The following is a 22,681-nucleotide window of genomic DNA, read 5'->3' as shown; positions in this document are numbered from 1 at the left end:
ATAGTAATATTTTTAAGGACACAGAAAGTCAAAGGGAATTCAAATGAGCTTAGTGTGATTGACATTAAATCTTCTGATTAATGCAGAAAAATATAGGTAGTGTACATACCTGTCATTTCCAGCCAGATGACATTTAGATTTGCTAAGACAGAGGTTGGTGAAGACAAGAGCTAAAGTTCGCTTAATGTTTTTGACTTGAGAAATATAAGTAATGAATTGGCACTGACAAGTGTGCAGAAAACTAAGCTGGGTAGTTTTGATAGGAACACAAACCTGAGTATAAATCTGAGGCCATTATTAGCTATAAAAGGAGAGAGGGCATACAGTCTGAAGTTTAGGGGAGGGTAATGTGCCAGAGATAATATTTGGAAAATCATTAGTATGTAAATGATATGTAAAGCCATGACATGATATAAAATGTGAAAAAGAGATGGCATAGAATGTAAAGAACATAAAGCTTAAAAACTGGTTTATACATATCTGGGTCAAGTTTGTAAATAACTCATTTTAGGATTTTTTCTTATACATATGTGTGGCATTCAGGCAAGGAATTTTCTTTCCTATACAATTTTGTTCAGATTTTGGTAAAAAATATTTTATAACCTTATATCTTCAACCTTATATGTTATGTATAAAATACATTGTATTATCTGGAAGAGTTTGTGGAAGATTGAAATAATTTATTCCTAGAAAGTATGTTCCAATTGACTGTGCAACTATCTCAATTTTCTATATTTCTTGAGAGAAGATTTTTTTGATTTGTAATTAGTTTTCTATTGCCCCTCAAGATTCCTATGCAATCTTCCATTGATTTTGTTGTAGAATTTTATGAAAATTTAATCCCTTTGCTTAAGTTTTGAATTTATTTGCATAAATTTTTTCAGATTTTTCCAATTGCTTTAAAAAATATAATGTATTTTTAGTTATAACATTTCAGTTCTTAAACTTCTTTGTGCTTCCTCTCCTCCTTTTCTTCATATGCCTTTTCAGAAGTTGGCTTATGTTCCTCACCAAATTAAAATACGAAGTAGATATTTTGCTTTTGTTGAATGCATGTTTATTTCATTTATTTCTGTCCTTATTTTTTTCTTTTCATTTACTTTCTCTGCATTTATCCTATTTTTTCTATCTTCTTGAGATGGGATGTTAGTTCATTAGTTTCAGCCTTTCCGTTTCTTTTATAAGCATTAAAAAGTACATGAGCTTTCATATACATTTTTTTATTTGCATTATCATTTAATTTATGGACCATTTTGATTTCATCTTTAAGTCATAAGTGCTTTAAGGATTTTTGTTACTGAGTCCAAATTGTTACTGATTCAAGAATATTTCTCTAAGACGCAGATGAAAACAACGCTGATATTCTACCTCACTCCAGAAAGAATGGCTGCTATCAAGAAATCATTCAATAACAAATGCTGGTGGGGGTGTGGGGAGAAAGGAACCTTTCTTCATTGTTGGTGGGAGTGCAGACTGGTGCAACCACTGTGGGAATCAATATGGAGATACCTCAAACAACTAGGATTGGAAGTCCCATTTGACCCAGCTATTCCCCTGCTGGGTATCTTCCCAAAAGAATTAAAAGAATCACACCACAGTGATATATGCACACCCATGTTTATAGCAGCACAGTTTGTACTAGCTAAAACTTGGAAACAGCCCAATTGCCCATCAACTGGAGATTGGATAAAGAAGATGTTTTTCTTTTTAATAAAATGGAGTACTACTCAGCCATAAAGAATGAGAAACTAGAGAAATTTGTAGCTAAGTGGATGCACATTGAGGTCATACTCTTAAGTGAAATAAATAGGACACATGTGTAAATACCGAATAATTTCTCTGGTGTGAAAAACTAAAAGTGTAAATAAGAATCAAAATATATTATAGATATTGTGAAATAGGAAGATAATGTCTAAAGGAATAGGGGAAGTGGGAGGGGTAGAGGAAAGGAAAGAAGGGAAAAGAAAAAATATGAGAAAAGGAAAAACATGGAAACAAAGTCTTTGTAAATAGGGAGGGGTGGAGGGGTGAAGGGAGGGCAGAGGAAGGGGGAAAAAATAAGAACCAAGATACATCATGTAAAGGTACAAGATCCCAATGAGGCATGTAACTGTTTTGTAGACCTAAAATGTACCAATAAACAAAATGGAAAAAAAGAAGAATATTTCTCTAAGAGTAACAAATATGGTGGCACATGCATGTATCAGCACTCTAGGAGGCTGAGGCAGAAAGATCACAACTTCAAGCCTAGGCTGGACAATTTAGTGACTCAAAATAAAAACTAAAACAGACTGAATGTTTACTTCAGTGTTAAGGCCTTGGGTTCAATCCCTAGAACAACAACAACAACAAAAAAAATCCTCAAAGGAACACATTACATTTTCTGTGCACTTGAGAAGAACATTAAACCTTGACTACTCTCCTCATACTGAGAATAAAGCCAGAGCCTTGAACACCTGAACACTGTAACACTGAGCTATATCCCAACCTTTAAAAATTTTGTCTTCAGACAGGGTCTTGCTAAATTGCTCAGGCTGGTCTCAAACTTGTGAACCTCTTCCTCAGCCTCCTGGGTAACTGGGACAACAGGTGTACACCATCCTCTCTGGTTCCAAATTGTTACTTATTAATTATCATTGTCTTTACTAATTTTTGCTGGGTATGATCAAAGAAAGAGGCACAGAAGTCTCCACATTATGCAGTTGTGTGTTTCTTTTTCTCATTTTATTATTTTTTTTCCTTTATTCATTTTGAAGCCATTTTACCACATCTATACACATTTTAGAATTACATTTCATTTCATTTTATCCCTAATAGTGATATTTACTTTAATTTATTGGATATAAATTACATGTTCAAATTCTGTATTCATTAATTTCTGCAAAATCTCTTTCTGTCTTCTACCTTCAATATATGTCTTTATGTTTTATGTATGTCTTAAAAACTTGAACTGTGATGTTTTAGTCTAGTCTGAGCATCTTCACTATTATATAAGGAACAGTGATCAAATATTAGACTACAGATGCATTTTTCTACTATCTTATATTTTTCTTGCTCATCTTACATTTTACCATTTTGTTTTCTTCCTTTCTTGCTATATTGTGTATCAATTGAGGATTTTTACTTGTATTATTCTTTTTTGTTAAATACTTCGTACTTGTATGTTCTATTAGTATTCATCCTTAAAAATTATTAGTCTAAATTTTGTCAGTATTGCAACCTTCCTTCTAAATAACAAAAGTACTTGTGAATATTCTAATTCTAAGAAATAACCTCCAAATTATATGGTATTTAAATTTAGTATTTTGCACTAAAATGACTATTTTACCATGCAAATTAAATAATCTTTTCTGCAATCAATACTTGCTTAATTGTACTGAAAGCCTAACTATTGTTTTCTTCAGTCCTTTTTGCACTTAAGACCTTCCTTTTGGATATATTTTCCTTCTTGTTAAAATTCTACTAATTTTTAGAAGTTGTAAAAAAAGTTCTGTTAGGGTTAATTCTTCATTTCTATTCTTCTCTAAAAATGTCTAATTTGCTCTTATTCTGAAGAAGTAATTTTCTTAAGTTCATAATTCCAGGCTAATGATATTCTTCCAGCAGCTTAAAAATATTTTTTTCATTTCTTAATAGCTGATTTCTTTTCTCTAGTTAAAATGTTTAATGTTAGTCTAACTTTCATCCTTTGGCAGGTTATCTGTCTCAACTCTTCAGATGATTTTATAAATTTGTCTATGAAATTCTGCAGTTTCACTATGGTCTAAGACTGGATTTATCATTATTTATTTAATCCGTTATGAAATTTGCTTCCTGCTTAATACAAATTTTTCCTTCAATATACTGCACACACTCTTCCACCTCCATTTTCTTTAAAAAATTTGTTTAATATACAAAGAGCTATATAAAACCAAAATACACAACTTATTGAATTATACACCCATGAAATAATCAGGACAATCTATGCCATAAACCTATCTACAACCTTCAGAAGTTTTCTCCTGTACTTGCATTATTATTTTTATTATTTTTTGATAGAGCACTTAAGAGCTATCTTCTTAATAAATTTTTAAATGTGTATTACAATAGTGTTAACTATAGTCTCTATGCTTTATAAATTCTCTAGTAATCATCTATCACATAATACTGGAACTTTTTACCCATTTACTAATTGATACCTCCCTGTTTATTCCGGCCCCAGGTCCTGAAAATCTCCATCTAACTCTGCGTTTCTATGACAATATGACATTCATCATTATGCTATGGTTTAGATCTTCAATGTACTCCAGAAACTCATATGGCCAGAGGTGGGACTTTTGGAAGGTAATGGGATGATGGTGCTATGCCCATCAGTGGATTCACCCACTAATGAGCTCAGCAGCTGAAGATGCTGTTAAGCGGTGATGCCTAGTTAGAGGTGGGTCTCTAGGGGTTCTGTCCTGGAAGGGCGGATCCCCTCCCCAGCTCTTCCTTTCTTTCTCTGCTTGGCCACCATAAGCAGTTAGGCTCTACAAGACCTTTTTACCATGCTGTTTCTACCTTGGAGCCAGCCAACCATATCATTGGGAACATGAGCCAAAATATACCCCCTCCTTTAAGTTATGGGTGTCTTCTCTTGTGTCCAGCAACTCAAAGGTGACTGAGATATAATATAAATGGTATCATATAGCATTTTTCCTTCTACGTCTGCTTTGTTTTATAACGTTCTCCAGGCTTCTCATGTTGTTACAAATGGTGGAATTTCCTCCATTTTTAAGACTGAATAAAATATAATGTTCCATCATATGTATTCACTATTTTTTTTCTTTCAGCAACCAATGTACAAGTCTCCATATTTTGATCATTGTGAATATGATGCAATGAACAACAGAAAGTGGATAGTCTCTTCCAAATACTCATTTAATTTCCATGAAACGTACACCAGAAAGTGGAACTGGATCATACAGCTTTTTCAAGTTTAATTTTTTGAGGAACTTCCAATACTGTCTTCCATAGCGGCTGTAACAATTTACATTCTCACTACTACTGTACAGGGGTTCCATTTCCTCCATATCCTCACCAACCTTTGTTATAATTTTTTTTATACAACTCATTCTAACAGGTGTGAGAAACTCTCACTGTGGGTTTGATTTGCATTACCTTGATGGTTAATGATGTTGATCAGCTTTTCATATATCTCTATTCTTTAGAAAAATATTTGTTCATTTCAATGAATCATTTTTTAATTGAATTTAGGTGGCTATTGAGTTGTAGAAATCTCCATTTTTTCATTTCCTTCAGAAATTCCAACTTTACATAAGATAGATGTTCCTATTGCACTCCAACTCCATTAGGTGGCATTTTGCTCATAGTTTTAAACATTTTGGTTTTTGTCATTATATTTCATTTTTTTTCCAAATTTTCTCTGAACTCCTTTTTAAAAACTATTTGGTATACATTATGAATATTTATTTATTTGGATATTTTTATTTTAGTTTTATTTTGATTTGTCCAATCTTCTTCAACTTTCTACAATGCTTTATTTCTTATTCACATTTTCAGCAAAATTTATTTCCTTAGTATCTCACCTTGCCACTATAAGCTCTTTCAATGGCCTGTTCTGCATTCTACAGGACATACTTCTTTTCCTACCTTTATCTATATATTTTTTGTATATCCTTTTATTGGTACATTTTAGGTGTACAATATAATGACATTCATCTTTGGAAATATATACCTTTACATAATCTCTTGGTTCTTATTTTTTCCCCCTTCCCCTGCTCTCCCTTCAACCCCTCCATCCCTCCCTATTTACAAGGACTCTTTCCATTTTTTAATTTTCTCATATTAATTCCATTCCCTTCTTTCCTTTCCCCTACCCCTCCCACTTCCCTTTCCCCTTTGCCACTTTTCTTCCTAGTTCACATTATCTATTATACCTTTTAGTCCTTATTTACACTATCAGTTTCTCACACTAGAGAAACTATTCGGTATTTACACGTGTATCCTATTTATTTCACTTAAGAGTATCGTCTCAATGTGGATCCATTTAACAATAAATGTCTCTAATTTCTCATTTTTGATGGCTGAGTAGTACTCCATTTTATTCATTTATTTTTTAAGTTCATGTATTGGTACATCTTAGGTAAACGATTTGTGTACATTTATCATTGGGTGTTTGTACCTGTACATGATATATCTTGGTTCTTATTTTTTCCCCATTACCTGTGCACCCTTTATCCCCTGCACCCTTCCCTATTTACATAGACATCATTTCCATTTTTTTTCCTTTTCTCATAGCTTTTCCTTTCCCTCCTTTCCTTTCCCCTTTCCCTCCCTTCACCCCTTTGTCTTTGGACCTTTTTTCCTATTTCAGATTATCAATTATTCATTTTAATCATTTTAACCCTTGTTTACCCTATCAGTTTCTCATTTTATAAAAAAACCACATTTTCTTTATCCAGTCTCCAGTTGATGGGAATTTGGGCTGTTTCCAAGTTTTAGCTATTACAAACTTTGCCGCTATGAACATGGGTACACACATATCACTGTGGTATGATTTTTTTAATTCTTTGGGGAAGATACCCATCAGAGTAATAGCTGGGTCAAATGGGACTTCCATTCCTAGTTCTTTGAGCTACCTCCATACTGATTTCCACAGTAGTTGCAACAGAGTACACTCCCACCAGCAGTGGACCAGGGTTCCTCTTTCCCCACAGCCCTGCCAGCATTTGTTATTGGTTGATTTTATGATAACAGCCATTCTTTCTGGAGTGAGGTGGAATCTCAGTGTTGTTTTCATTTGTATCTCTTGAATGACGAGTAATGTTGAACATTTTTTCATGTTTATTTGCCATTTCTACTTCTTTATATGAAAAAGATCTTTTTATTTCAGATGTCCATTTTTGGATTGGGTCTTTAAATTTGGGAGGTCTGATTTTTTAAAGTTCTTTACACATTTGAGATAGTAGACCTTTGTCTGAGGGATCGCTGGTGAAATTTTTTTCTCACATTGTGGGTTGTCTCTTCACACTGCTGGTGGCTTCTCTTGCTGTGCAGAAGCGTTCTAGTAAGAAGAGATCTCACTGGTTGATTGTTTGTGCTAGTTCAGGGGCAACTAAGGTTTTGTTCATAAAGTGTCTTCCTACACCAATGTCTTCAAGAGTTCTACCTAACCTCTGTTCCAGCAGGTTCGGCGTTTCTGTTTTAATATTTAGATCTTTAATGCATTTCGATTTTCGTTTAGTGCATGGTGAGAGATATAGGTCTAGTTTTAGTCTTTGGCAAGTTGAAACCCAATATCTCCAGCTCTACTTATTAAAGAGTCTATCTTTCCTCCAGTGAGGGTGTTTCACTCCTTTATCAAAGACGAGATGGCTGAGTGTGTCTGGAGTTGTTTCTGCATCTTCTAATCTATTCCACTGGTCTTCTGGTCTGTTTCTGTGCCAGTACCATACTGTTGTTATCACAGTAGCTTTGTAGTATAGTTTCAAGTTGGGGGTTGTAATATTCCCTGCCATGTGTCTGTTACCTAGAATTGCTTTGGCTATTCTGGGTCTCTTCTTGTTCCAAATGAACTTTTGGATTTTTTTCTCAAGGTCCATGAAGCATGCTGCTGGAATTTCAATTGGGATTGCATTGGATCTATATAGCAGTTTTGGAAATATGGCCATTTTCACTATATTGATCCTTCCTACCCAGGAGCAAGGGATGTCTTTCCATTTACTGATACCATCTTCAATCTCTCTTTTCAGAGTGCTATAGTTTTCAGAGAAGAGGTCTTTGATTTCTTTCATTAGGTTGATTCCTAGGTATTTCAGTTTTTTGATGCTATTATGAAAGGAACCGATTGCTCTATTTCTCTCTCAGTGAATCTGTTGCTCATGTAGAGGAAAGCTATTGATTTCTGTGTGTTGACCTTGTATCCAGCTACTTTACTGAATTTGATTATTAAGTCTAGAAGACTTTTGATGGAGTTCTTGGCGTCTTCTATATAGAGTATCATGTCATCTGCAAATAATGACAATTTAACTTCTTCATTTCCTATCTTTATTCCTTTTATTTCTTTCTCTTTCTAATTGCTGTGGCTAATGTTTCCAAAACTATATTGAACAGGAGTGGTGATAGTGGACATCCTTGTCTTGTTCCTGATTTTAATATGAAGGATTTCAGTTGTTGACCATTTAGCATGATATTGTCTGTTGGTTTTTCATAGATGGCTTTTATCAAATTGAGGTAGAGACTGTCTATTTCAATTTTTGTAGTATTTTTATCATAAATGCCTGTTGGATTTTGTCAGATGATTCTTCTGCATCTATTGAGATGATAATATGTTTTTTGTCCTTGGCTCTATTGATATAGTGTATTACATTGATTGATTTGCATATGTTGAACCATCCCTGCATCCCTGGGATGCATCCCACTTGGTCAGGGTGTATGATCTTCTTGATGATCTTGTGCATTTTATTTGCCAGCATCTTATGAAGGAGTTTTGCATCTATGTTCATTAGTGAGATTGGCCTAGAGTTCTATTTTTCCGTTGGGTCTTTCTCTGCTTTGGGGATCAAGGTGATGCTTGCTTCCAGGAATGAATTCGGGAGTATTGCTTCACTTTCAATTTCATTGAAGAGTTTAAACAGTAGTTGCAGTAGTTCCTCTCTAAATGTCTTGTAGAATTCAGCAGTGAAGCCATCAGGGCCCGGGCTTCTCTTAGTTGGTAAGTTTATAATTACATTTTCAATTTCATTGATTGATATTTGGTTGTTTAGAATGTTTAAGTCTTTTTTGTTCAACTTTGGTAATTTGTACTTGTCTAGGAATCTGTCCATTTCTTCTGCGTTTTCCATCTTATTGGCTTATAGGTCCTCGAAGTAGGTATTGATGATCCTCTAGATTTCTGCTACATCCATTGTAATTTCACCCTTTTCACTCCTAATTGCAAGGATTCGGGCCTTTTCTTTCCTTTTTCAGATAAGGTTGGTAAGGGTTTGTCAATTTTGTTTATTCTTTCGAAGAACCAACTCTTGGCTTCGTTGATTTTTTGTATCATTCCCTTAGTCTCCAATGCCTTGATTTCTGCCCTGATCTTTATAATTTCCTCTTTTCTGTGGGCTTTGGGTTTGTCCTGCTCTTCTTTTTCTAGCAGCTTGAGGTTCAGCATCAGGTTGTTAAATTGGGCTTGCTCCTTTTCCTAATATGAATATTCACTGCTATGAATTTCCCTCGTAAGACTGCTTTCATTCTGTCCTATAGATTCTGATATGTTGTATTGTCATTGTCATTTAATTGAAGGAACTGTCTGATTTCTTCTTTAATTTCCTCTGTGACTCATTGGTTATTCAGAAGTGTGTTGTACAATTTCCATGTGTTTATGAAGTTTTTGTGGTTTCTTTTGCTATTGATCTCCAATTTCATCGCACTATGGTCTGATAATATACAGGGGATAACATCTATTCCTTTGCACTTACCTACATATGTTCTATGAGCGAGTATGTGGTCTATTTCGGAGAATGACCTGCGTGCAGCTGAAAAGAATGTGAATTCTGATTTGTGGGGTGAAACACTCTGTAAACATCTGTTAAGTTCATTTGTTCAAGAGTTTGATTGAGTTCTAGTATTTCCTTGATTGTTTTTTGTCTAGTTGATCTATCTATTTGTGACAATGGGGTACTGAAGTCCCCCACTACTATTGTATTAGTGCTTATATGATTTTTTACATCCATTAGTATTTGTTTTATATAGTTGGGTGCACTAGTGTATGGTACATATATATTTATGATTGTAATCTCTTCCTGTTGGACTGTTCCCTTTGCAAGGATGTAGTGTCCTTCTTTATCTCTCTCAATCAGTGTGGGTTTGGTATCCACTTGGTCTGCAAAGAGGATAGCTGTTCCTGCTTTTTTTCAGGTTCTTGTTTCATGGAGTATTGTTTTCCACCCTTTAACTTTCAGTCTATGAGTTTCTTTTTGAATTAAGTGTGTTTCTTGTATGCAGCATACTGTTGGATCTTGCTTCTTGACCCATTCTGCCAGTCTATGTCTTTTGATTGGTGAATTGAGACCATTAACATTGATGGTTATAACTGATACGTATTGAGTTATCATTATCATGACTTTTTCTGTTTGTTTGATTCTCCCCCTTTGCTTTTAATTTCTTGTTGTGCCCGGTGGATTTATTCTGCTGGGCTGCCTGCTGTTGTGATACTTGTTGTCTTTTCCTAGGATTTTGTCTAAAATTTTTTGGAGTGCTGGTTTGGTACTCATGAAGTTCCTAAGGTGCTTTTTGTTATGAAAGTATCTTATTTCCCCATCAATTTTGAAAGATAGTTTTGCAGGGTACATCAATCTGGGTTGGAGGTTGTTTTCCTTTAAGGCTTGAAATTCATCACTCCAAGCTCTTCTTGCCTTGAGGGTTTGCATTAAGAAGTCTGCTGTGATTCTGTTTGGCTTTCCTTTGTATGTGATTTGTTTCTTTTCTCTAACTGCTTGTAGCATTTTGTTCTTCTGTTGGGTTTCTGGAATCTTAACAATTATATTCTTATGTGTAGATTATTTTTGATCATGGATAGTTGGAGTCCTATATGCCTCACTTATCTGTATGTCAAGTTCTTTTCCCCTGATTGGGAAGTTTTTTGCCATCACTTCTGGGAACAGTTTTTTTTTTTTTTTAATGTCATCTGCACTCTCTCCTATTTCTTCATTGACTCCAATCAGTCTTATGATATTCTTCTTTTGATCATCTAGCAGCTGCTGGATTGATTTCTCATGGTCCCTTACAATTTTAAAGAAATTTTTCTTTTCCTGGTCACTAATTGCAATCTTATCTTCTGTATCTGAAATTCTGTCTTCACATTGGCTCATTCTGCTGCATAGACTTTCAATGGAGTTTTTAATCTCCTGGAAATCTGTTTGTATCTGTTTTATGGATTCCATTTGTTTCCTATGTTGGGATTCCATCATGTTCCTCAGCTCCTCTATTTTTTTTTATCTGTGTCCTCTCTAGATTTATTAATCATGTCTGGCACTATGGGCACAATCTCTGCTATTAGGTGAGAAATTATTTCTGATTTTTTTTTCCAGATACTCTTTCATTGCCCGTTCAGGGAGTCCAGGTGGTTGAGTATCAGAATGTTCCATCTCATTTCCCTTTGGGGTTGCTGTAGGTGATCTGGAAGTCTAGCTCTGAGGCTTGTTTTTGTGTCTTCTCATTTCAAAGGTGCAGGGGGGTGTGTGCTGGTGGTGCCTGCATGGCTCACCTCCTCTTCTCTGGGACCTGTGTCACATTGACCTGGAAGCCTCCTCTGCACTGGGAGCTGGGCCATGCTGACCTGGAAGCCTCCTATGTGCTGGGAGCTGTGGCACGCCTATCCAGAAGTCTCCTCCACTCTGGGAGCTGTAGCATGCCTTCCTGGAAGGCTCCTCTGGGCTGGGAGCTGTGGTGTGCTCTTCCTACCTTTAATAAATATAAAACCTTGCTACCTTATATCATGTAACTGGCTATTCTAATATCTGTAATTTGATGAGAAATGTGTCTGAATTCCAGCTATGTTGTATATGCTGATTTAACTTCATGGCGACTTGTTTTTATAGTGTGTGTGTGTGTGTGTGTGTGTGTGTGTGTTTATTGAGCTCAAAATTCACTGTGTTTAACCTGTAAATATACTAAGGACATCTTCTTTGTAAAGGATTTGTATTTGCTTTCTACTACTGCTAGGGGACTAGTAACCTAGAACTACGGGGTTTTTTTTGGGGGGGGGAGGTTGGTGCTGGGAATCAAACTCAGGAACTTGCACTTGCCAGGCAGATGCTGCTCCACTGAGCTACATTCCTGGCCCCATTAGAACTACTTTTACTGAATACTACTTTTACTCAGTATTTTGTTGAGGTACTTCTTAGCCCTTAGTGGTAGTACACACTCAAGAAATGCTCACAAAATAGGCCTACAGCTACCAATTTTCAGGTGAGAAAATTATGATTATATTACTACTTTTCAATCAGTGAGAAGACAGAGACATTTTTTGTGTTGGAATCCTGTTCAGACAGAATTTCCCCTGCCTAACATATTACCAATGCTAATACCCCAGCTTTATGGAGGACCTTGGTGAAGCTCCTCCATTTGCTTGAACCTGGAGCTTATACTTCTTTTTAACAAATATTTTAATTTATCCAAAATCTGGGGTTTTAATATTTACACTATGGAGAATGAAAAGGTTCAGCATGCTCATAATTATATTGCTTGTATGACTTTATTTTTATCCCTTTTTTTGCCCTGGCCTTAAAGTTTACTTTGACATCTTTGCAAGAAGGAATATATTTAAAGTATGTCTGCTGGACATTTTCCAACAGCTTGGTGCTTTGCACAGGACATGTTAGGAGACAGAGTCTGTCTTACATTTGGCAAATGGAAGTAAGCCTTACCTAAACATTTGTGAGGTAAGCTCATTGAATCTAACTCATGAAAATAATTTGGAAATTAAGTTTGATATTGCTCGTAAGTAGTTAACAGCAAAAAGACAGATATAATACTGTGCTCAGTAGAAATTATTAATATTGTTAGATTAATTATTCTTAAAAATGAACAAAATTATAAATCCTATTATCTAATTAGACAGTGGGATTTCTGATAAAATTAGATTAAATGAGTTATATTTTCAGTTATTTTCCTAGATTACTTTACAATGTTCCTCAATCAATATTTGTCCATTCTGGTCTATGAATGCTAAGCAGATGTGACATTGAGGAGACAACTCAATAATTACCCAGAATAATTAATGGGTCCTGTAGATACCTATGATAAAAGATACTATTAAAGCAGAATTAACCATTTTAGATTTTGTCTTTTCTCTTTTACTCTGCTTGCTTAATGTCAAGTGAAACAACTTATTGTTTGTTGAATAATGTCAAGAAAAATAGTACGTACATGTTTAGTAAAATTCCAGTGTTTTCTACAATACCTTGGATCTGCAGTTGGTTGAAACTGTGGATGCAAAATTGGTTGATATAGAGGACAGATAGTATTCATTCCTTGGTCAGCAGCTTTAATTTTTAATAAAATCTAAGGGTCATAGAAATTGGAAGTAGTATAGTGAAATGATCATAAATCTTGGCTTCATTTATAAAGACTTGGATCTAAATGTTTAATAGTCTCTTAGTATTGTGGCTTTTGATACTGATTTCATTTTTATAGAATGGAAATGTAAATAATTCCATATCATAAAGCTAGTTGAGAACTAAAGGAAAATATGTATATCTGACACTTGCATTAGGTCCTGGGCCCTTCAAACCATTGTGTTATCATTACTATTATGCATTTTGCTGTAACACTAAAAGATCTGCAGCTTGGTTACTCTGGTGGAGAATAGAGCTATTATAATTAGTCATAAAAATTGTGTGATTTAGTTTGGCTTTTGGAGTTGCTTTCTGGTTTGCTAACTATCCTTGAAATCATTACTGTGAATAAAAAATATAGTGCCTTATGATTATGAAGAGTGAAAGATGCCTTTTAAAGTGATGGAAGTAATTTATTACTTATCTGAATGCAAACGCACACTGAAATTAGGAATGGAATTTGGCATATCTCTTTTAAATATTCATAGGCAATAAAAACTCTGCCTGTTTGATTGATTTAACAGGAAATTGAAGTTACCTTAGCTGTGCATAATTACAGCTCTAAGAAACATTAGGTAGGTAATAAAAAGCCCCCCAAAACTTCTGACATAAACATTTGAGAAGAAAATGGGTTAAGGCTTACATTCACATGAAAGAGCACTTTATCAGTAGAAAAACTCTTTTTCTCTAGCTAAGTAAATAATGGATTAAAGTATTTAGAATTGTTGACTATAATGTATTAAAGATAAAAATGAATATTTGGAATTTTTTTTAAAACTAAAACTCTGTTAATATAACCATTTTTTCTTTCACTACTCAAAGTATACCAAGGCTCTGTCTACATCATGTGAAAACAATATATTTTGCAAGTAGACAGTCAGTGGCAATGTCCAAAGATTGCTTTAGTTGGCAAATTATCAGACGTTTACTACATAAGTAGTTTGTAATTGATCAAAGTACCCAGAGAAATAGGAAAGTCATCTTCTATCCATCATTTTAACTCAACATCATATCTAAAGTCCCATTAGCTTACTAAATACCGTCTTAGTACAATGTGAGAAAAATGTCCACCCTAACATGATGTGATTTTTATCAAAGCCCCAAAGCACCTAAAGTTATTTTCATTGCCAAAAACCTCACAGTTTATTAATGGCTAAATATCTGTATTGTCATAGCCAAGACTGGTAGTAGTTTCAAGTTTATATATTCCAGATTTATTTACTGTTATTATAATCTTCTTCATTGATCACTGAAGTAGAAGTGGAGAATTCCTTCCAATTTTAAGACAGAAAATGTTAAAATCTTTTTTCACCTGACCTGTGCATTTTACTTTGCTTTTCCTCTTCCTTTTGAATTTTTTATTCCTCAAAAAATTTTATTTTTAATTTAGCTGTTTTATTCTCAGTTGAACCTTTAACACTTTCATAATGATATTCTGCTCAATAAAAATATCATGCTTGACAGTGTTACAGACATATTTAATTAATGGAAGTATATCCATTTTATTATATTCTATACTGAAATATATGTATTTATTTGTCTATCCTGACCCCTAACAGGATATATATACACATATGTGTATATACACATATTTCACAGAAAGTAGTACTGTAGCATATAAACCAATCAAAACAAAAACTTTGATCATTTTTTGAATATATACTACTTTCCTGGTATTATAGTAAATACATACTTTCACTGAAGTATTTTGTAATTTTCCTCACGAAGACCCTACACAACAGGATCTGTTGATCATAGATGAGGGTATAGAAGCCTTGAAATATTACCCAGGATGTAGGGGAGGGAGAATTAGGGTGAAGAGTCAACTTGATTGCCCTTGGAATCCACCTAAGTGGATTGGAGGAGCACACTTCTGAGTGTGTCTGGGTGGGTCATGGGAGGTTTGACCTTGAGTACTCTGTAGGATCCTTGGCTCCTTCCTCTCTGGCACTGGTTCCCTAAGTGAAATCACAGTAGCCAACTATAGACTAGTCCTTGGTGGAGTAAACCAAACAAGCAACTTCTTTGGATCTCATGAGACCCAGATATACACTTTTCCAAAGAGGTTTGAATCCAGCCCTGGAAGGAGATCTTCCTTTCCTTAGACAGTCCCTTCCTTTTGAACAATCCTTCAGCCCTGGGACATTCTTCAAAGTTTGCTTTTAATCTCTTTTAAGAATTAATTCCCAGTAAATGAGTACTATGAAATCTTCCCTTCTGAGTGAAATTCATTTTACATGAAAACAATGTTCAACTCTAAAAAAGTGCATTCCTATTCCATATCAAAGTCTAATTTTTCCAGGTGTGATGGTGCATGCCTGTAATCCCAGCACTTGTGAGTCTGAGGCACGAGGATTGCTGCAAGTTTGAGGCCAGTCTGGGGCTACAAAGTGAGTGTCAAGGTCAGCCTGAACTACATAAAGAAGGGAAAGGAAAATTTACGAGAAAAGAAAAAAAAAGGGAAACAAAATCTATGTAAACAGGGAAGGGTGGAGGGGTTGAAGGGTGCACAGGTAATGGGGAAAAAAATAAGAACCAAGATTCATCATGTACAGGTACAAGCACCTAATGATAAATGTAAACGTATTGCATACCCAAAATGTACCAATAAAAGAATTTAAAAGAAAAAAAATAAAATGACACAAAACAAACAACAACAACAATACACTCTCACACACACATATCTCTGTCAATTTAGTTGCCACCTAGAAATAATCTACTTTGACTCACAATCGATAATAGTGCAACAACAGTAAAGGGCCAGAGGACTGTTTGGAATCTCCCTTTCCCAGTAGCCAACCCTTTATATTAATATGGAAAAAAACATGGATATACTACTTACCCTATACCAGGGGTGGTGACAAACCTCTGGCACGTGTGCCACAGCTGGCTGTTTGTTAACATTGAAAGCCCTAAAAGGTTCACCATCCCTGCAAAGTGTCCAGACTCAAGACCTGGACTATCACTGGCACATTGGCATAGATCTGCCCGCATGCACCTAGAGTACTTCTCTTCCAGAAAGGAAGGAAAGGAAGTTCTCTTACTTTAGACTTGCCTCCCAGTTTATAAGCATATAAAACTTATTTTCTGTTTAAATATTAAAAGGTTTCCCATCTGCTTCCCTAGAGACCAGCTATGTAGTCTTTTATTTTTCTTCTTTTTCACCTTATATTGGCACTATTGGTTATGTCTTAAACACACTAGGAAACGAATCAGTTTTTGCTTCATTAATGCCTCTAAATTGTGAAGGATAAGTTTTTCTACTTATTACCCAAATAGTATCCTACATGTAATAGATGCACTTAGTAAGTGGATATGAAACCAGACATTATTATGAAATAGATTTCTTTTTCATAAACAATCTATTATTGATTGTGGAGAGTATGCAAAACATTGTTTGAGTAAGAGAAATGGTATTTTAGTTAAAATTTGATTACATTTATATGTAAATTCTGAAATAATACATGTTCTCCATTACATATAAATAAAGTTTCTATTACTTCGGTCAAATAAATGATATCCAGGATATGAATGGAATTACATGTATTTTTAATAGATTAAGTATGATCACAGCAAAAGTTAGAGGACATAAAAATGAGAGGGGGGAAAAGGAAGAGAGAGATGGCCATCCTTATCTATTGGTTAATCTTGAGGAAGGAAATCAAATCTGTGTTCAGATAAGATCTGACTCTGAATACTAGATTATTTATTACTTTGTAGATCTGAGAATGGTACTTGTTCTTGGTATGTCTCAATTTCCTGTTAAAAATCCTACTTTACAATATTGTGTAAGATAAATTATACACATATGTGCAAAGAATTCAGCCAGTTTCTACAACTGTTCTAAAACCTGGAAACTGAGATTAAGTGAAACCGTTTCTTCATTTTATCAGAGAGGCCTTCATCATTTTCACATTTATGCAAATAAAGGAGATTTTTCACTTATTTTTATACCTCTTCATGTAGTTCTCTCCAGCGAGAATTAAATGTCTCGAGTTCCTCATTGATCAGCTCATCCATGACTCCTCCATCTGTTAGGGTCTGTGCCAAAATGCGAATCTGATTTGGGTTATCCTCTGAATGCTGCATCAAATTTTCAAGAGACTGAAACACATTTGCAACAATTAATGTTTCTCTTCTTTTTCTATACACATTGAATTAAGCATAAAATATTCAAATCTTTTGATTTACATACAATTAACCTATAAGCTATTTAAATAAAATTTAATTGGGATAATAAAACATGAAGCAGCACTGTCATTTAAAAATATGATATTGATCTATGAATCTTCATGGGCTGGTGACAGCATTGCGGAACGAGCATTTAAAAAGAGTTCACAGCCACCTTCTTAGTGATGTCTTTTACTCTAAAACTTGGAAGGTTAAAATACAAAATTTCTCAACTTCTTTTACAGCTAGTGCTATAAATTCTGAAAATATGAATAGGTAGGAATTCATAAGCAGAGTTTTTCCCAAGTGGAAAAAATGGAACAGTCTCTCAAGAAGAAATCCCTTTGCTCTCCGTGTATTTTTATACATACAGCCCAGAGGTAAAACAACTATCTTTGGACCAGCAGGCAATAAAAATGAATCAAAGTCCTTCATGCTCAGGAAGACAGGAGAAAGGGACCTGGGTGCTTCATATGATGATTGAAATGTTACCATCTCGGGGTACCTTTCTTCCACTCTTGTTTTTGTAGAAAACAAAAGTTATTTTTTGACCTTAAACCATTGTGAGATCTATTATTTGTGGCCCAACATTCCCTACGTGGAATAATATTCATGATTGACATAATTGCCTGGCTAGATTATCCATGGAAAAAGAATCTCAGTATCAAGTTTAGGTTTGCAAGAGAACAAGTGACTGAATACCATCTTACTGGACCACAAACTTGTCTAAAATAAAATATGGAGTAGGCATTATGTTCTAACCAATAGATTCAACACTCTGCAGTTTTATTTGTTTTTTAAAAATGGAGATGTTCCAATACATACTTGTAAGTTTTCTTAAATATCTATTATTTTTCAAAATCTGAGAACTCTCAATATATTTTCCTATTAAATTCTGAGTAAATGAAAATATTGACCACCTAAATGATTTTGTACAAAAATATGAATATCACTTCTTAAATACCCATCAAATTTTAGTATAAAATGTTACTGTTAATTTTCCTTTACAACTTACACATTGCATTACTTTCAACAGAATTTGACTTTGCAGATTTTTAATAACATATATTTTTCCTTACATCCTAATGAAGTACATAGGCTACAAATTTTTTTTAATGTGAACTAAAAGCAAAATTAAGAAACCAATTATAGAAACATTAAGTCGAAAACAATCTTAAAATCATATAGGTTTTCTATCCTTTCTACCTTGCTGTTTGCTACTCAAAAATGTCTTCTTAGATAATCAGCAGCAACACTGCTAAACAACCAGTATACTTTAAATAGTAAACAGAACAATAAATAGAACTAGCCCTTTTTGAAATACTCTGCCTTAGTGCCTTCAGTTTTCTACCTTCCTCATTATTCCTTTCAGAACATGCCCTAGTTTTTCACAAAAAATATTGTTTCAAGAATTTCACTTTGTAATTCATGTACAATATGATCATTTCATAGGATAACTGTACCATCACAGCCTCTGTTCTGATCACTATACACTTATTATGGTACTACAAGTTCTGGTTCAGCTTTTCTGGGAGATGCATCCCATTATTAACCCACAAGTAATATTCGATCAATGCATGTCTCTGAATAGGACAGGGACAAAATTATAGTCCACTTGAAATCTCCCATATTGTTCTTGATATCTCTTCAGCTTATTATTTCATGAGAAAATAAGACATATGGATAAAATGATCTGCTGTGATGTCTGGGATTCAAATTCTATTCTATCTAAAGAAACATTTTCTACTTTCTTCCTATCTTGATTAATTTACTCTTCTTGATTTGAGGATTTACAAAAGAGTTACATTTTTCATATAGCTGTATACACTACACATGCTAAGAGTGCATATTCATTATGAACCAAAAGTACAGCAAAATGCAGTTCATAAACACTTAATAAACATCAGAAGTTACATAACTCAGATATACTACATGCAAACTCTTCTAAAGCTTATTAAAATCTCAAAAAATTTTGAAAATGTTCTAAAATTTTATAGACATTTTAAATGTATACAGCTTTAAACATACACATATATGTGTATGTATGCATATATATATATATATATATATATATACCATAACTACATATACCATAATTATGGATATACTATAAATATACACTATAAAAATATACAATTTTTCAAAGTCAAAGCATGTTAATTTAGTATCTCAAACATTTTATAAAGTATAAAGCCATTTAGTAAGGCCATTTAAATAAATTTCACATATATTCCAATTTAGTAAATGTAGCTTTTAAACTGGAAATAATATTTACTATTGTCATGTGGTTTTACACTGTCTTTAGAGAGTTTGGCAGGCAAAACGACTACATAGAACTTAGTGCTATAAAAAAAGTAGCCCCTATAAGAGGTTATTAACACTCTCTTTAAAACCTGAGACCTAGAAAGATCTGAAAAGCAACAAAAGCAATTTTCAAAGTGCCAGTGTTGAGTGATTCAGAGTAACTACACTTTCTGCTTGGTTTTCTTTATTTGCTACCTGATCTCTTTCTTTTTTTTTCTGACCTCTTTAAATATTGCATTGAAATCAACATCATTTAGATTAATTCACAACTTACTTCTAGCACCTCAGAAATTTCCTCAGTTCCACCAGGAATATTTTCAGTGGTTTTAAGTTTTAATTCTACTTCATTTAGCCATTTGTTTGCTTTCTCCAAGTAGGACAGTAACTCATGCCAACATGCCCAAACTTCCTGAGAAAGAAACATATAACACATATTAAATATTTTGATAGAAAACTGAATTTGAGTCTTTAGCATTCCATTCTTAAAATGTCTGAAAATATAACATTTTATTTTATATTTTTCACCTTGCTCTTGCAGGAGCTAATTTAAAATGCAACTAATTACACTGAAAATCTAATACCTCTATAATTACAAGTCATTAAGGAAACATTTTATTGCATGAAAAAATTCAAGATCCAGCTATTTACTTTTTTAAACAGAAATATTCACCAACATTACAGTCTGACAGATAGAAAAACAAAAACACATGTAAAAATGCATTTAAAAGCCTAAGTTCTTTACTCATCAACCATTACCACTTTTTTGACACCTAAACTTTATCATATATACTTTGATATTCAAAATTAAAATATGGATTTAACATAGCTCTCTTTGACCAAACATTATATCATATCATTTTTCCATATTACTTGGAAGCCATTTTAGTGAAAATCTAAGATTTAATTTCAGCTCATTTATTGGACAGTTTGACTAATTTAAATTTTGTTTGCTACTATAATCTTGCAGTGAACAACATTAAAATGTATACTGCTTTTTATATTTATGATTTCCTTGAGGTATATCACAAATATACCTACTATTTCAAGTGTCTGATTATTTCTAAATACCTTTGATAGACATTGCAAAGCTGATTCATATACAGACATAGAAACTAATATAAGAAAACAAATCCTTAAGATTGCTAAAACAAAAATAAAAGATCTTTCTGACATGGGGATATGAAAGGATATTTTATAAATGTTTTACAATTTTTAAAAAAACTTTATCATAGGAAAATAGAGAGAGAGAGAGCATGCTACATGGAGACAGGAAGGAAATCGGGGAATATGGCGAGATTAGAGGGAGAAGAGAAGAAAGGAAGGTAAAAACAATCAAGATGTAACATATATATCTATGTATATCAATTCCCCACAATGAAGTTATTTATTATGTGTTGCAAACATGTACTAATAAAAAAGGAAAAAAGAAAATAGACAAGCAAATTTTATTGAATTAAAGTTTAAATATTGTATACTCCTGTTTATATGAGCACAACTCATAATACTTAATTCTTGGAAGCATCCTATATATCTATAAACAGATGAATGAATATAGAAAATGTGGTACATAAACACAATAGAGCACTACTCTGCCAAAAACACGGATAAACTTGAGTCATTTGTAGGGAAAAATGATGCACCTTGAGACCATAATATTAAGTGAAATAAATCACATACACAAGCTTAAAATATCACATGGTTTCTCTTATATGTGAAGTTCAAAATACAAATAAATTAAAGAGGAAAATAAAATGTAGATCACAGGAAATGGAGAAGTAGATATTTTGCAAAAGGGAAGAAGACCAAGAGGTGGAGAGAGGGGAAAGGGATGGGGAAGAGAAAGGAATGAAAGGGGAAGCAAAACAAAACAAGATGTATTTCATACGTGTATCTATTGCCTATAATGAATGTAAACATTGTGTATTGCAAACATGTACTAATAAAAATGCAGAACCAAAAAATTAAAACTTTATAATCATCAAGATACCTCATAAAGAAAATGAAAAAACAGCTTTAAACTTAATTGCAACATTTGTAACCAATAAAAATATTTAAGTGCCAATAAGTCAATGAATAGATGAACAAATAATACAACAGAAACAGGAAACAAAGGTTGAAACAACCCATTCTATGAAAAAGAAATATGGCTGCTTAAGAATGATAGGGAGATACGGTTGGCCTCATTAGGAACAATGGAAATATTAGTCAGAATTATAAGAAGATACGATCTTAAGTGACAAAAATGGAAAGCTTAACAATTCTATGTGTAGAAATGATATGTATCAACAAAAATTCTTATTGCTGGTGGCTGAGTGTTTTAGAATGATTATTTTGGAAAACAATTTGTCATTTTCAGAAAGGTGAATAGTCCCATACCGAGCAACTCCATTTTTCATTGTCTGTCTTCAGAGAAACTATGTTGTGCAGGCTATAAAAATAGTTTGAAAAATGATCATTTCAGCACTTTTTTTAATAAGCAAAAGCAAAAACAAAAAAGCAAACATTAATGTTTACCAGAAGAATAAGTGAATATACCATGTCATCTTTAAATAGAAAACATAGATGTAAAAATGAATAAATTCATCAGAGATAAGAATATGGGTGAATTTCAGACACAGAAATGTCCACAAGAAATAAACCCTAGCAATTTTTGCATTATGGGCTACCTTTTTTAAAATTTTCAATAAAAAGCAAAAGTTATCAATATAATGGTTTTGCAATCATGAATGATAAAAAAATTTAAGCAAAGCTGTTGGTGGGAATACAAACTAGTACAACCATTATGGAAAAGAATAGAGAGATTCCTCAAAAAGCTAAAACCAGAAATTCCATTTGACTAAGAGGTTCTCCTTCTGGTATCTTCCCGAAACAGTTAAAGACATCATATTCAATGATCTCTGCACACCTCTGTTTATAGGAGTACTATATTTAATAGCTAAATCATGACAGCTTAAATATTCATCAATAGGTGAAGAGATAGAGGAAATACGGTATTTACGAACAATAGAGTACTACTCTCACATAAAGTAGAATAAACTTGAGTCTTTTGTAGGAAAATGGATGCACCTTGATACAATAATGTTAAGTGAAATAAATCAGACACACAGGCTTAAACATGACAT

The 22,681-nt window shown here is 33.6% G+C and overlaps 1 protein-coding gene across 10 annotated transcripts in view; it reads right to left on the bottom strand.

Annotated features, from left to right (window-relative positions):
* The window catches only part of Dmd (dystrophin), a 2,486,572-nt gene that overhangs the window by 1,282,498 nt on the left and 1,181,393 nt on the right, over positions 1-22,681 (bottom strand). For all 10 annotated transcript variants that reach the window (XM_004850043.4, XM_087189971.1, XM_087189973.1 and 7 more), the window contains 2 exons: positions 19,834-19,968; positions 17,040-17,189 (listed from right to left, as the gene is read on the bottom strand). In XM_004850043.4, coding sequence (XP_004850100.2) covers positions 17,040-17,189; positions 19,834-19,968 — 285 coding nt within the window. The remainder of the gene's footprint in view (positions 1-17,039; positions 17,190-19,833; positions 19,969-22,681) is intronic.

Source organism: Heterocephalus glaber, unplaced genomic scaffold, assembly GCF_053883595.1.
Source record: "Heterocephalus glaber isolate CG9 unplaced genomic scaffold, H.glaber_assembly_v1.0 deba00001547, whole genome shotgun sequence".
NCBI lineage: Eukaryota > Metazoa > Chordata > Mammalia > Rodentia > Bathyergidae > Heterocephalus > Heterocephalus glaber.
The sequence above is the reverse complement of the archived record's forward strand: the minus strand, read 5'-3'. Positions and strand labels throughout refer to the sequence as shown.